General features: G+C 49.2%; 1 protein-coding gene across 9 annotated transcripts in view; it reads left to right on the forward strand.

Moving 5' to 3' along the window:
- LOC105497163 (myosin heavy chain 14) overlaps positions 1 to 13,268 on the forward strand; it is a 148,991-nt gene that overhangs the window by 48,054 nt on the left and 87,669 nt on the right. For all 9 annotated transcript variants that reach the window (XM_071087521.1, XM_071087523.1, XM_071087524.1 and 6 more), the window contains 2 exons: positions 183 to 590; positions 8,664 to 8,820. In XM_071087521.1, the coding sequence (XP_070943622.1) occupies positions 183 to 590; positions 8,664 to 8,820 (565 nt within the window). The remainder of the gene's footprint in view (positions 1 to 182; positions 591 to 8,663; positions 8,821 to 13,268) is intronic.

Genomic DNA, 13,268 nt, shown 5'->3' on the forward strand with positions numbered 1-13,268 from the left:
TGAATGAGTGGGTAGAGAGGTGAATGAATGAAATGAGTAAGCCAGGTCTGTTAACCCAGAAGGGTGGCAAGAGATCTGATAAAGGAAGGCAGAGGGGCTGCCTGGGGAATTTGGGGTAGGGAAGGGAGGCACTGGGGATGGAGCCTCATCTGACCTCCACCCTCTTTCTCTGCCCCCTGCAGACCATGGCAGCCGTGACCATGTCGGTGCCTGGGCGGAAGGCGCCCCCCAGGCCAGGCCCAGTGCCCGAGGCTGCCCAGCCATTCCTGTTCACGCCCCGCGGGCCCAGCGCAGGTGGAGGGCCTGGCTCGGGCACCTCCCCGCAGGTGGAGTGGACGGCCCGGCGTCTCGTGTGGGTGCCTTCGGAGCTTCACGGGTTCGAAGCCGCGGCGCTGCGGGACGAAGGTGAGGAGGAGGCGGAGGTGGAGCTGGCGGAGAGCGGGAGGCGGCTGCGGCTGCCGCGGGACCAGATTCAGCGCATGAACCCGCCCAAGTTCAGCAAGGCCGAGGACATGGCCGAGCTGACCTGCCTCAACGAGGCCTCGGTCCTGCACAACCTCCGGGAGCGGTACTACTCGGGCCTCATCTACGTGAGTGGCCTCCTGCTGGGGGGCGGGGGACGGGGGGGGCGGGGTTGCTGCCGGGTGGGGAGCCGGGTCCACACCCCAACCTGCATTAACTTGAGGCTGTGTATCATCTGTATCCCATATCCCGTGACTATTCCTACACTTACTTGGTTGCCAAATTATGAATTAATTGTTGGATTACTAGGACAGCCTCGGGACCTACTGGGGACATCGCATGATATATATGGTAGATAAACTATTATTTTCCTAAAGTATAAAACGTTCCAATTTCTCAGATATAACTCATCCCGAGTTTTAAGGAACAGAAACAGATCTGTGACAATCATTAATGTGAATCACTGACTATAGAAATATGTTGCTTGGCCGGGCGCGGTGGCTCAAGCCTGTAATCCCAGCACTTTGGGAGGCCGAGGCGGGCGGATCACAAGGTCAGGAGATCGAGACCACAGTGAAACCCCGTCTCTACTAAAAATACAAAAAATTAGCCGGGCGCGGTGGCGGGCGCCTGTAGTCCTAGCTACTCAGGAGGCTGAGGCAGGAGAATGGCGTGAACCCAGGAGGCGGAGCTTGCAGTGAGCCGAGATCGCGCCACTGCACTCCAGCCTGGGCAACAGTGTGAGACTCCGTCTCAAAAAAAAAAAAAAAAAAAAAGAAATATGTTGCTTGAGGTTCAAGAGCAGCCTGGGCAACAAAACGAAACCCTGTCTCTTAAAAAAAGATAAATTAGCCAGGTGTGGTGGTGGCCCATGCCTTTAGTCCCAGCTTCCAGGGAGGCTGAGGCAGGGGATCACTTGAGCCCCGGAGGCCAAGGCTACAGTGAGCTATGATGGTACCACTGCACTCCAGCCTGGGTAACAGCATAAGACCCCATCTCAAAAACAGACACAAAGCAAAAAAGTATATGCTAGGCTCTGTGCTAAATGCCTATCTTTTAATTCATTCAATCTCACCATAGGAAAGGTAGAGTCTATTATTATTCCCATTTTACGTAAGAGGCAAATCAGGCCCAGAGAGAGTTAATAACAATAAAAATGAACATTTATTAAACATTTACCAAGCCTTCTTCCAAGCTTTCTAAAATACATTGCCTTTGTACATTTTTGGAATTAGAAAACATCTGATCCTCATTTTTTTTTTTTTTTTTTTTTTTTTTGAGACGGAGTCTTGCTCTGTAGCCTGGGCTGGAGTGCAGTGGCCGGATCTCAGCTCACTGCAAGCTCCGCCTCCCGGGTTTGCGCCATTCTCCTGCCTCAGCCTCCTGAGTAGCTGGGACTACAGGCGCCCGCCACCTCGCCCGGCTAGTTTTTTTTTTGTATTTTTAGTAGAGACGGGGTTTCACTGTGTTAGCCAGGATGGTCTCGATCTCCTGACCTCGTGATCCGCCCGTCTCGGCCTCCCAAAGTGCTGGGATTACAGGCTTGAGCCACCGCGCCCGGCCTGATCCTCATTTTACAGGTAAGAAAACTGAGGCACAGAGAGGCCAAGGTCACACAATTAGACCTGGCAGATTCAGGTGGTCCCAGGCGTTCTCACTTTGCTGTGGTGCCTCTTAAGATTGAGATGGGGCTGGGAATGGTGGTTCATACCTGTAATCCCAGCACTTTGAGAGGCTGAGGTGGGTGGGTTGCTTGAGCCCAGGAGTTCGAGACCATCCTGGGCATGGCCATCCCTGCAAAAAAAAAAAAAAAAAACAAAAAAAATTAGCTGGGCATGGTGGCACACTCTTGTAGTCCCAGCTACTTGGGAGGCTGAGGTGGGAGAATCACCTGAGCCCTGCAGGTTGAGGCTGCAGTAAGCTGTGATAGTGCCACTGTACTCCAGCCTGGCTAACAGATCAAGACCCTGTCTCAAACAAAACAGAACAGTACAAAAACCCATTGAGAAGGGATTGATGATAGCTAGGTTGACTATGGTAGTCTTCCCACATCTGTGCTAAGCGTTGGATGTTCATTGCATTTTTAAAACTCTTTAGAGCAAACAGATGGGGTAGGGCGGTGGTTCTTAACCCCACCTGCATGGTAGAGTCATTTGGGGAATTCTTAGAAAATACCAGTGCCTGAGCCCCACCCCAGAACTTTAAATCAAGCTCTCTGGGGCTGTGACATGAGCAATGGTTTTTTTTTTTTGTTTTTTTTTTTGAGATGGAGTCTTGCTCTGTCGCCCGGGCTGGAGTTCAGTGGCCGGATCTCAGCTCACTGCAAGCTCTGCCTCCCGGGTTTACGCCATTCTCCTGCTTCAGCCTCCCGAGTAGCTGGGACTACAGGCGCCCGCCACCTCGCCCGGCTAGTTTTTTTTGTATTTTTTTAGTAGAGACGGGGTTTCACCGGGTTAGCCAGGATGGTCTCGATCTCCTGACCTCGTGATCCACCCGTCTTGGCCTCCCAAAGTGCTGGGATTACAGGCTTGAGCCACCACGCCTGGCCAGCAATGGTATTTTTTTTTTTTCTTCTTTTTTTTTTTTTTGAGACGGAGTCTCGCTCTGTCGCCCAGGCTGGAGTGCAGTGGCCGGATCTCAGCTCACTGCAAGCTCCGCCTCCCAGGTTCACGCCATTCTCCTGCCTCAGCCTCCCGAGTAGCTGGGACTACAGGCGCCCGTCACCTCGCCCGTCTAGTTTTTTGTATTTTTTTAGTAGAGACGGGGTTTCACCGTGTTAGCCAGGATGGTCTCGATCTCCCGACCTCGTGATCCGCCCGTCTCGGCCTCCCAAAGTGCTGGGATTACAGGCTTGAGCCACCGCGCCCGGCCAGCAATGGTATTTTTAATAAGCTTCCAAGGAGGTACTAATGGGCAGCCAAGGGGTTATTAATTTCATTTAACAAAAGAGCAAACAGGATTAGAGAGATTGACAAGGAATGTGGACAGTCATAATGAAAAATAATAATAAGAGGAGGCTAGCAAATATTTAATCGAGCACTCGTGATGTGCCAAGCACTGTTCTAAGTGCAGCGTTTGAGTTATCAGCTTCTCTCTGGGCCAGGGACTGCTGATATCACCTGATGTTCAGGAATGTTAAGTGACCCATAGCCATGAAGGAATCACGCCAGGATTTGAACCCAGGCAGCTGGTTCCAGAGTCATGCTCCAAACTCCAGTTTAGACTGGTGGGGTCTCACAGCTTTGCTCCAACATCCACCCCTTTGAGGGTCACAAAGCGGAAGATGAGAATATTTTTATGAAGCCTCACTCCTGCTTGGAGATCGAGGCTCTGAGATAAGCAGTGGCTGGCTCAGGGTCCCTCAGCTTGTGGTGGCAGGTGTGGAATTTGAATCGAGGGCTGTCGGACCCTGCACGGGTTTGGTGTCTTCTCCAGTCTGCACTGGCCCTTTCCAAATCCTCAGACGCCTTTACTAGTCCTGGAAAAGAGGCCTCTGCCTGAGCCACACCCCCCACATCTCACCCAAGGCCACAGAGATCAGGATGGCATCCAAAACATGGATCCACTGGTTGCCTTTTATTCATTTTTATATATATATATATTTTGAAACAGGGTCTCACTCTGTTGCCCAGGCTGCAGTGGAGCAACATGATCTTGGCTTACTGCAGCCTTCACCTCCTGGGTTCAAGCAACTCTCCTGCCTCAACCTCCTGAGTAGCTGGGACTACAGGCGTCCACCACCATGCCCAGCTAATTTTTGTATTTTTAATAGAGATGGGGTTTCACCATGTTCGCCAGGCTGGTCTCGCACCCCTGAGCTCAAGTGATCTGCCCACTCGGCCTCTCAAACTGCTGGGATTACAGGGGTGAGCCACCGCACCCAGCCACTCTTTGCCTGAGTGCTCCCGGCAAGGCAACCTTGTAAGGTATCTGCTGTCATCCTCACTCTGCAGGTGGGGAAACTGAGCCTCAGATTGGGGGGTAGGATTTGAACATAAGCCTCATAACTAGGAACCAGCTAAGCTAGAACTTGAACCCAGGTCATTGTGACTGCAGACCCCAGGTCCTAGCCATTGCACTAGGAAGATTATTCAGAAAGTTCAGTAGAAAAAGTGGTAGGGCCTGAGCTAAGGTGGTGGCCAGGGAGCCAGACTTTTGGGGCCTAAGAAATGAAAGTAAGAGAGAAGATTCTAGAATTCCAGATGGGAAGCAAATTGGGCCTTAATAAAGATCATTAGCCCTTAGTGAATACCTGCTTTCTCTGCTGGGTGCTGTTCTAAGTTTCTTTCCAATGTGATCTTGTTGACCCCCTCCCTATCCACATCAGGTTGTGAGGTAGGGATTATCACCCTCTTTTTCCCACAGCTTGGAGAGGGGAAGCCATTGGCCCAACAGAAGCTGATAGTGGCTAAAATATTGAGCATGCAGTGTTTCAAGGTCCATGTTCTGTTTTTTTGTTTTATTTGTGTGTTTGTTTGTTTGTTTTAGACATAGCCTTGCTCTGTCACACAGGCTGGAGTGCAGTGGCATGCTTACAGCTCACTGCAGCTCAACCTCCTGGGCTCAAGTGATCCTCCTGCCTCAGCCTCCTAAGTAGCTGGGACTACAGGCACATATCACCACGCCTGGCTGATTTTTTAATTTATTGTAGAGACCGTGTTTCACAATGTTACCCAGGCTAGTCTCAAACTCCTGGACTCAAGTGATCCTCTTGCCTGGGCCTCTCAAAGTGCTGGATTTACAGGCTTGAGCTGCTGCTGCGCCCAGCTGGGGTTCACATTAAACCCTCTGTATGCCACATGAACTTGTGGATGACTCCCAGGCACCTTATGCAGGAAGCACTATTTCTGTCCCCATTTGCTAAAGACACTGAGACCCTGAGAGGTTCGAGCCACCTGGGCCAAAAATGTTAGAGGTGTGATTCAAACTCTGCCCTGTTTAAGACCTGCGCTTAGTACATGTTTGTTGACTGACCAACCGATGGTGGGGAAGGTGGTATTGCCCAGTGAAAGGTGGGACGTCCAGGGCTCCAGAAACCCAGCTTCTGCCACTAGTAGGCTTTTTGGCTTGGAGTTGCTAAGAGTCTCAGTCCCTTTCCTGGGACCCTTGGGGCAGGCAGAGAACCACTTTGTAGAACACCCTGCTCTGAGAAACATGGAAGATGCATGATGTGATTTCACTCTCAGAACACTTCTAGGGGGTGGGTTAAAAGCCGCATTTTCCAGGGCTGGTAACTGAGGTTTAGAGAGGACACAGCCTTCATGCAAAGTCACACACAGCTCAAAAGTGCTGCATCTGAATTTGAACCCTAGATGGCTTCAAAGTCTGAACAGTGAGCCTGGGAGTTTGAGGCTGCAGTGAGCCGGGATCGCGCCACTGCACTCCAGCCTGGGCGACAGAGCCAGACTCTGTCCTGCCCGCCCCCGCCAAAAAAGTCTGAGTGAGCCCAGGGCTCCCAGGTACGATGGGTAACGTAAGAGTCTCAAGACCCATATCTGGTGTGGGACGCATGGGCGCCGCCTCGGCCTGGCTGGTTTTTATCCATGATCTCCCCTAATCCCTACAGCCTTTGTAATGGGGTAGGGAGTGTCGCCCTCGGTTTCCTAAGGAGGAAACTGAGACTATGGGAAAAGTCACCGGGCTGAGGGGGGGCGGGGGCAGGTCTGTCTTCAGAGCCCCAAGGGCTGGAGCAGCCATTCCTGACCCTTCCAGGCGGACTTCCCCAGCTGTCTCCCACCCTGTGGGGGTGCACCAGCCTCTGTTCTTTCCCCCCCCGGCCTTGTTGACCAGCTCAGGTTTCCGTTCCTAGGGTGTCGCCCTGGAAACAAGGTGTGGCTGGCAGGAGGGGCTGGGGTGGGAGGGTGGTGTGGGGAGTGGGTTCCTCCGCCAGCCAGGAGTGGGGGCCAGGGCGCCGGCAGCCATGAGATACCCTCCCAGGGAATGTGGTCCGGCCGCCCCACCCTCTGAGTGCTGGGGAGCTCCCGGAGCAGCCCTTTCAGGCGGGGAGGGCAGACACCCAGCAAACCGGTTGTTCCGCTCCTGGCCAGCCACCCAGGCCACCCACCCTCCCACCATTAGAAGGTTGGCACCTGGGACCAGGCAGCCTATGGTGGCCACACCCTACTCTGCCTGAGAAGCCCAAGCTCCCTGGGAGCTTAAAACAGTCCTGCTGGCCAGGCACAGTGGCTCACGCCTATAACCCCAGGCATGCCGGGGTGGGAGGATCGCTTGAGCCCAGTGGTTCAAGACCTGCCTGGGCAACGTAGTGAGATCTGATCTCCACGAAAAGTAAAAATTGACAAAATTGGCCAGGCGTGGTGGTGCCTACCTGTGCTCCCATCTGCTGGGGAGGCTGAGGCAGGAGGATTGTTTGAGCCCAAGAGGTGGAGGCTGCAGTGAGCTGTGTTCATGCCACCACACTCCAGCCTGCGTGACAAAGTGAGATCCTGTTTCTAAAAAACAAAAGAAAAAGATAGTCCTGCTGCTAACCAGCTTAGAAAGCAGCTAGCTGGGTAGCTAGCAGAGTAGGTTACCCTACTTTGTCACACACAGCTGGAAAACACATCTTAATTTGAATCCCAGATGGCTTCAAAGTCCAGAGTAGCTCACTAGCTAAGCCACTAAGCAGCTAATTCTCTGGCTAGTTTAGCTAGCTAACTTTAGAGAGCTTGGCTAGTCAGCTCTCTGGCTGGTTTAGCTAAGTGGCTAACTAGCTCTCTAGTTATATCTAACTGCTTCTGTGAGTGTTGAACCCCTGTTGCCTACATGATTACCCCTGTGAGCTGGACTTGTTCTTAAACTGTTACAGAGTCCTGAGGCTGGGTGTGGAGGCTCACGCCTCTAATCCCAGCACTTCGGGAGGCCGAGGTGGGCAGATCACTTGAGGTCAGGAGTTCGAGACCAGCCTGGGCAACACAGAGAGACCCCGTGTCTACAAAAAAAATACACCGGGTGCGGCAGCCCAAGCCTGTAATCCCAGCAAGTGGGGAGGCTGTGGTGGCAGAATTAGTTGAGCCCAGGAGTTCAAGAGCAGCCTGGACAACGTAGTGAGACCCCATCTCTACTAAAAATACGAAAAATCAACCTAGTGGATCGACACACACTTGTGATCCCAGCTACTCTCGAGGCTGAGGTGGGAGGATTGCTCGAGTCTAGGAGGTGGAGGCTGCAGTGAGCCATGATTGTACCACTGCACTCCAGCCTGGGTAACAGAGTAAGACCCTGTCTCCAAGAGAAAAAAAAGAAAAAGACTAGGCATGGTCATTTCAGCAGAACTGTTATGTGTCTATTATCACTAGAAACTGCAGGTATGTTCCTGTTGCATTTCGGTTATTGCAGATACCACAAGCACCCTTCCAGAAATATTCCATACATATTCAAATGAATATATAAAAAGATTCCTACCGGGCGCAGTGGCCCACGCCTGTAATCCCAACACTTTGCAAAGCCGAGGCAGATGGATCATGAGGTCAGGAGCTCGAGATCATCTTGGCTAACACAATGAAACCCCGTCTCTACTAAAAAATACACAAAATTAGCCGGGCGTGGTGGCAGGTGCCTGTAGTCCCAGCTACTTGGGAGGCTGAGGCAGGAGAATGGTGTGAACCCAGGAGGCAGAGCTTGCGGTGAGCCGAGATCGCGCCACTGCACTCCAGCCTGGGCGACACAGCGAGACTCCGTCTTAAAAAAAAAAAAAAGATTCCTCTTCCAACCTTTCTAATGCAAACTGTAGCTCCTCACACAGTTCTCAACTCACCTCCTTTTACTCGATATTGATTTGAAGATAGTCCCATGTCTATACACAAGAGCCTTCTAGGAATCCATCATATGAAGGTGCATTCAGGTGATTTCCAGTCTTTTGCTGCTACAAAGAGTGCCTCAACCGGTCACCTCGCACACGGTCATTTCCTGTGGGTGAGTCCAGGCAACCACAGGCTGTGACCCAAGTCTGGCTGGCTGCAAAGGCCTTGTTCTCTCAGGGTAAATCCTCACCCAGACAGTGCCTTTGTGCAATTTGGAAAGATTCTTTGCTACCATCAGCCTGAAAATGCTCATAAAAAACATTCGAGTCTATATTGTTATGGTGTAAACATACCATGTGCAGATGCCCTTGTGCAATGCACGACCTGTTCAGTGGCCCCATGACGCCTTCCAGGCTGTGGGCAGGGATCTGAGACCCTCTCCCCTCTCACCCACTGCAGACATACTCCGGCCTTTTCTGTGTGGTCATCAACCCGTACAAGCAGCTTCCCATCTACACAGAAGCCATTGTGGAGATGTACCGGGGCAAGAAGCGCCACGAGGTGCCACCTCATGTGTACGCAGTGACCGAGGGGGCCTATCGGAGCATGCTGCAGGGTGAGTGCTGGGTGGGGCTGCAGGCCAGCGAGGCAGCTCTTCAACGGGGGCCTGACCTGGGGCTGCCGGAAGCCAGAGTCCAGGTCAAATGACAGCTTGGGGACTTGACTCTGTGGGGCTTCTTATGGGGCTGGAGGGAACACAAGTAGAGGCCTGAGTGGGTGAGGTGCCAGGTCCCAGAGTCTTTTTACCTATCTCTATGTTCACTGTCTCTTTATTATTATTTTTTATTATTATTATTATTTTGAGACAGAGTCTTGCTTTGTCACCCAGGCTGGAGTGCAGTGGCATGATCTTGGCTCACTACAACCTCTGCCTCCTGGGCTCAAGCGATTCTCGTGCCTTAGCCTCCCAAGTACCTGGGACTACAGGCATGCACCACCACGCCTGGTCTCTTTTCTTATTTTTAAATAAATTAGTTAATTTTTGGCCAGGCGCGGTGGCTTACGCCTGTAATCCCAGCACTTTGGGAGCCGAGGTGGGCGGATCATGAGGTCGGGAGATCAAGACCATCCTGGCTAACAAGGTGAAGTCCCATCTGTACTAAAAATACAAAAAAAATTAGCCAGGTGTGGTGGTGGGCGCCTGTAGTCCCAGCTACTCGGGAGGCTGAAGCAGGAGAATGTCATGAACCCAGGAGGTGGAGCTTGCAGTGAGACAAGATCGCGCCACTGCACTCCAGCCTGGATGACACAGTAAGTCTTTGCCTCAAAAAAAAAAAATTATTTATTTTTTATTTCAATAGTTTTTGGGAAACAGGCGGTGTTTGGTTGCATGTAAAAGTTCTTTAGTGGCGATTTCTGAGATTTCGGTGCACTTGCCATCAGAGCAGTGTAGACTGCACCCAATGTGTAATCTTCTATCCCTCACCACCCCCCCACCACCCTTCATCCTGAGTCCCCAAAGTCCATTGTGTCATTCTTATGTCTTTGCATCCTCAGAGCTTAGCTCCCACTTATAAATGAGAACATACAATGTTTGATTCTCCATTCCCGAGTTACCTCACTTAGAATAATGGTCGCCAGTTTCATCCAGGTTGCTGTGAATGCCATTATTTCATTCCTTTTTATGGCTGAGTAGTATTCCAGGGTGTATGTATGTATATATATCCCATGGTGTATATAACAAATATATATATACACACACCGTGGGATATATACTCTCCCTTTATATATACTATAGATACAGATATAGATATAGATACACACACACACCATGGGATATATATGTGTGTGTGTATAGATACCATGGAATACTCATATATATGTGTGTCTGTGTGTATATATACGTGTATATATATATACACACATCTCACAATTTCTTTATCCACTCGTTGGTTGATGGACATTCAGGCTGATTCCATACTTTTGCAGTTGTGAATTGTGCTGCTATAAACATGTGTGTGCAAGTGTCTTTTTCATATAATAGCTTCTTTTCCTCTGGGTGGATACCCAGGGTGGGGTTGCTGGATCAAATGATAGATCTAATTTTGGCTCCTTAAGTAATCTCCATACTGTTTTTCATCTTTTTTTTTTTTTTTTTTTTTTTTTTGAGACGGAGTCTCGCTCTGTCGCCCAGCCCAGGCTGGAGTGCAGTGGCGCGATCTCGGCTCACTGCAAGCTCCGCCTCCCGGGTTCACGCCATTCTCCTGCCTCAGCCTCCCGAGTAGCTGGGACTACAGGCGCCCACAACCGCGCCCGGCTAATTTTTTGTATTTTTAGTAGAGACGGGGTTTCACCGTGGTCTCGATCTCCTGACCTTGTGATCCACCCTCCTCGGCCTCCCAAAGTGCTGGGATTACAGGCGTGAGCCACCGCGCCCGGCCTGTTTTTCATCTTTAAAAAATAAAAAAATAACAGCTGTTAGTGTGGATATGGTGAAACGGGAACACTTTTACACTGCTGGTGGAATGTAAACTATACAACCACTATTGAAAACAGTATGGAGATTCTTTAAAGATCTCTGTTCACTCTTTCTCTGAACAATATTGGTTGGGTGTGGGGCTTCTGTGAACATTTTCCTTGAGACAGTAATTCCCAGAGTGTTCATTCATTCATTCAACACTTATTGTTGAATTGTAGATCTGATCTCCATTGTCATGGGTAAATGTAGCCTCTTAGACAGATGGCAGCACAAGGCAGTTGTGTACAGCTGGGCAGGTTGTACACTGAACAAGGGTATCCATCCAAGGGGCCGCCATTCACATCATGAAAAAATAGATCAGTCTTGGCAAAATTACGTGATTATCATCTATTATATATATAATGCCTTATTATATATTTGATATATTTCATCTATTTTAATAAACATTTAGTATTTATTTGTTTATATCTATTAAACATTTAAAAATTATATCTATTTATATCATATAACATATAATAGGCCGGCGCAGTGGCCCACGCCTGTAATCCCAGCACTTTGGGAGGCCGAGGTGGGCGGATCACGAGGTCAGGAGATCGAGACCATCCTGGCTAACATGGTGAAACCCCATCTCTACTAAAAATACAAAAACATTAGCCAGGCTTGGTGGTGGGTGCCTGTAGTTCCAGCTACTCGGGAGGCTGAGGCAGGAGAATGGCATGAACCCAGGAGGCGGAGCTTGTAGTGAGCAGACATCGCACCACTGCACTCCAGCCTGGGCTACAGAATGAGAGTCCATTTCAAAAAAAAAAAAAAGTTTTTGTTACAAAAGGAAAAACCCCATGTAATAGTACACAACATTCAGACCCTTCAGTCATGGCTTCAAAACCCGTCTGTGCCACTCACCATTTCTGTCCCGCACCCCAGCCTCACCCACCTTCCTGTCAGACATCCCTAATCCAGTCCTACCTCAGGGCCTGAATATGAATATATTATACTTATTGAATATGCATATTAAATATGAACAAATTATTAAATGTATATATTTAATTAACTAGTGTAATATTGTGAAAATATCATGCTGATTTAATATGCATATTCAATAAGTGTATTATTTTATTATACTTTATTTTGTTTTATTATACTTCATTTTTATTTTATTATACTTTATATTTATTATACTTTATATTTATTTATTATATATGTGTAATGTTGATATAATAAATTATACCTATTTAATATGCATATTCAATAAGTATAATAAATTAATGTGTTAAATAGTATAACATATTAAATTAAATGGTATATTAAATAGCATAATATTGTAAACATATTATGCTTTTTTTTTTTTTTTTTTTTGACAGAGTCTCACTCTGTCACCCAGGCTGGAGTGCAGTGGCATGACCTTAGCTCACTGCAACCTCCACCTCCCAGGTTCAAGCCATTCTCCTGCCTCAGCCTCCTGAGTGGCTGGGACTATAGGCACATGCCACCATGCCCAGCTAATTTTTGTAGTTTTAGTAGAGACAGGGTTTCACCATGTTGGCCAGGCTGGTCTTGAACTCCTGACCTCAGGTGATCCTCCTACCTCAGCCTCCCAAAGTGCTGGGATTACAGGTATGAGCCACCGCGCCCAGCCTAATATGCTTATTTAATATGCATATTAAATGGGAGTATGAAATGGGAATATTGAAGTCTCCAGGTAGAATAGTGGATTCATCTATTTCTCCTGGCAGGTCTATCAGTTTCTGCCGGATGAATTCATTTAACCTCATAGTAAATCTATGAAATAGGTTTATCTCCTTGTCCCTGATTTCTGGGTGGGGAAACTGAGGCACAGAGCAAAACAGTCGCTGCCCATGGTCACACTGGTGGGTGTATGCTGAGGTGGGATTCGAACCCAGGGCCCCCGACCACCGCCTCCCTGTATGCCACACCGTGTTATATTTCCTCCTGTGCTGTGCACTGTGCTGGGTGCGTTTTGAACATTCTGAGTTCTGACTACAGCCCTGTGAGATGGCAGCTGTTTTGAGCCCCATTTTTCAGATGGGAAAACAGGCACAAAGCAATTCAGAGACTGGCCCAAGGACACGCAGCAAGTCAGAGAGACAGCTGGGTGTTGAATCTGTGTGCATATTGTCCCCTATACCAGGCTGCCAAGTCTGAGGTCCTACTGGATGCAGCTTACTCCCTGGTTTGAAGACACCCAGAGGATGTCTGTCCTGCTTAAAAAAACATTCAGACTCTTTGATCATAGCTTTATTTATTTATTTATTTAGAGATGGAGTCTCACTCTTGTCGCCCAGCTGGAGTGCAATGGCACGATCTTGGCTCACTGCAACCTCCGCCTCCCAGATTCAAGCGATTCTTCTGCCTCAGCCTCCCGAGTAGCTGGGGTTACAGGCAGCACCACCATGCCTGGCTAATTTTTGTATTTTTAGTAGAGACGGGGTTTCACCATGTTGGCCAGGCTGGTCTTGAACTCCTGACCTCAGGTGATCTGCTGGCCTTGGCCTCCCAAAGTGCTGGGATTACGGGTGTGAGCCACTGCGTCCAGCCTAATCACGGCTTTAAAACCCATCACACCA

This window comes from Macaca nemestrina, chromosome 20, assembly GCF_043159975.1.
Source record: "Macaca nemestrina isolate mMacNem1 chromosome 20, mMacNem.hap1, whole genome shotgun sequence".
NCBI lineage: Eukaryota > Metazoa > Chordata > Mammalia > Primates > Cercopithecidae > Macaca > Macaca nemestrina.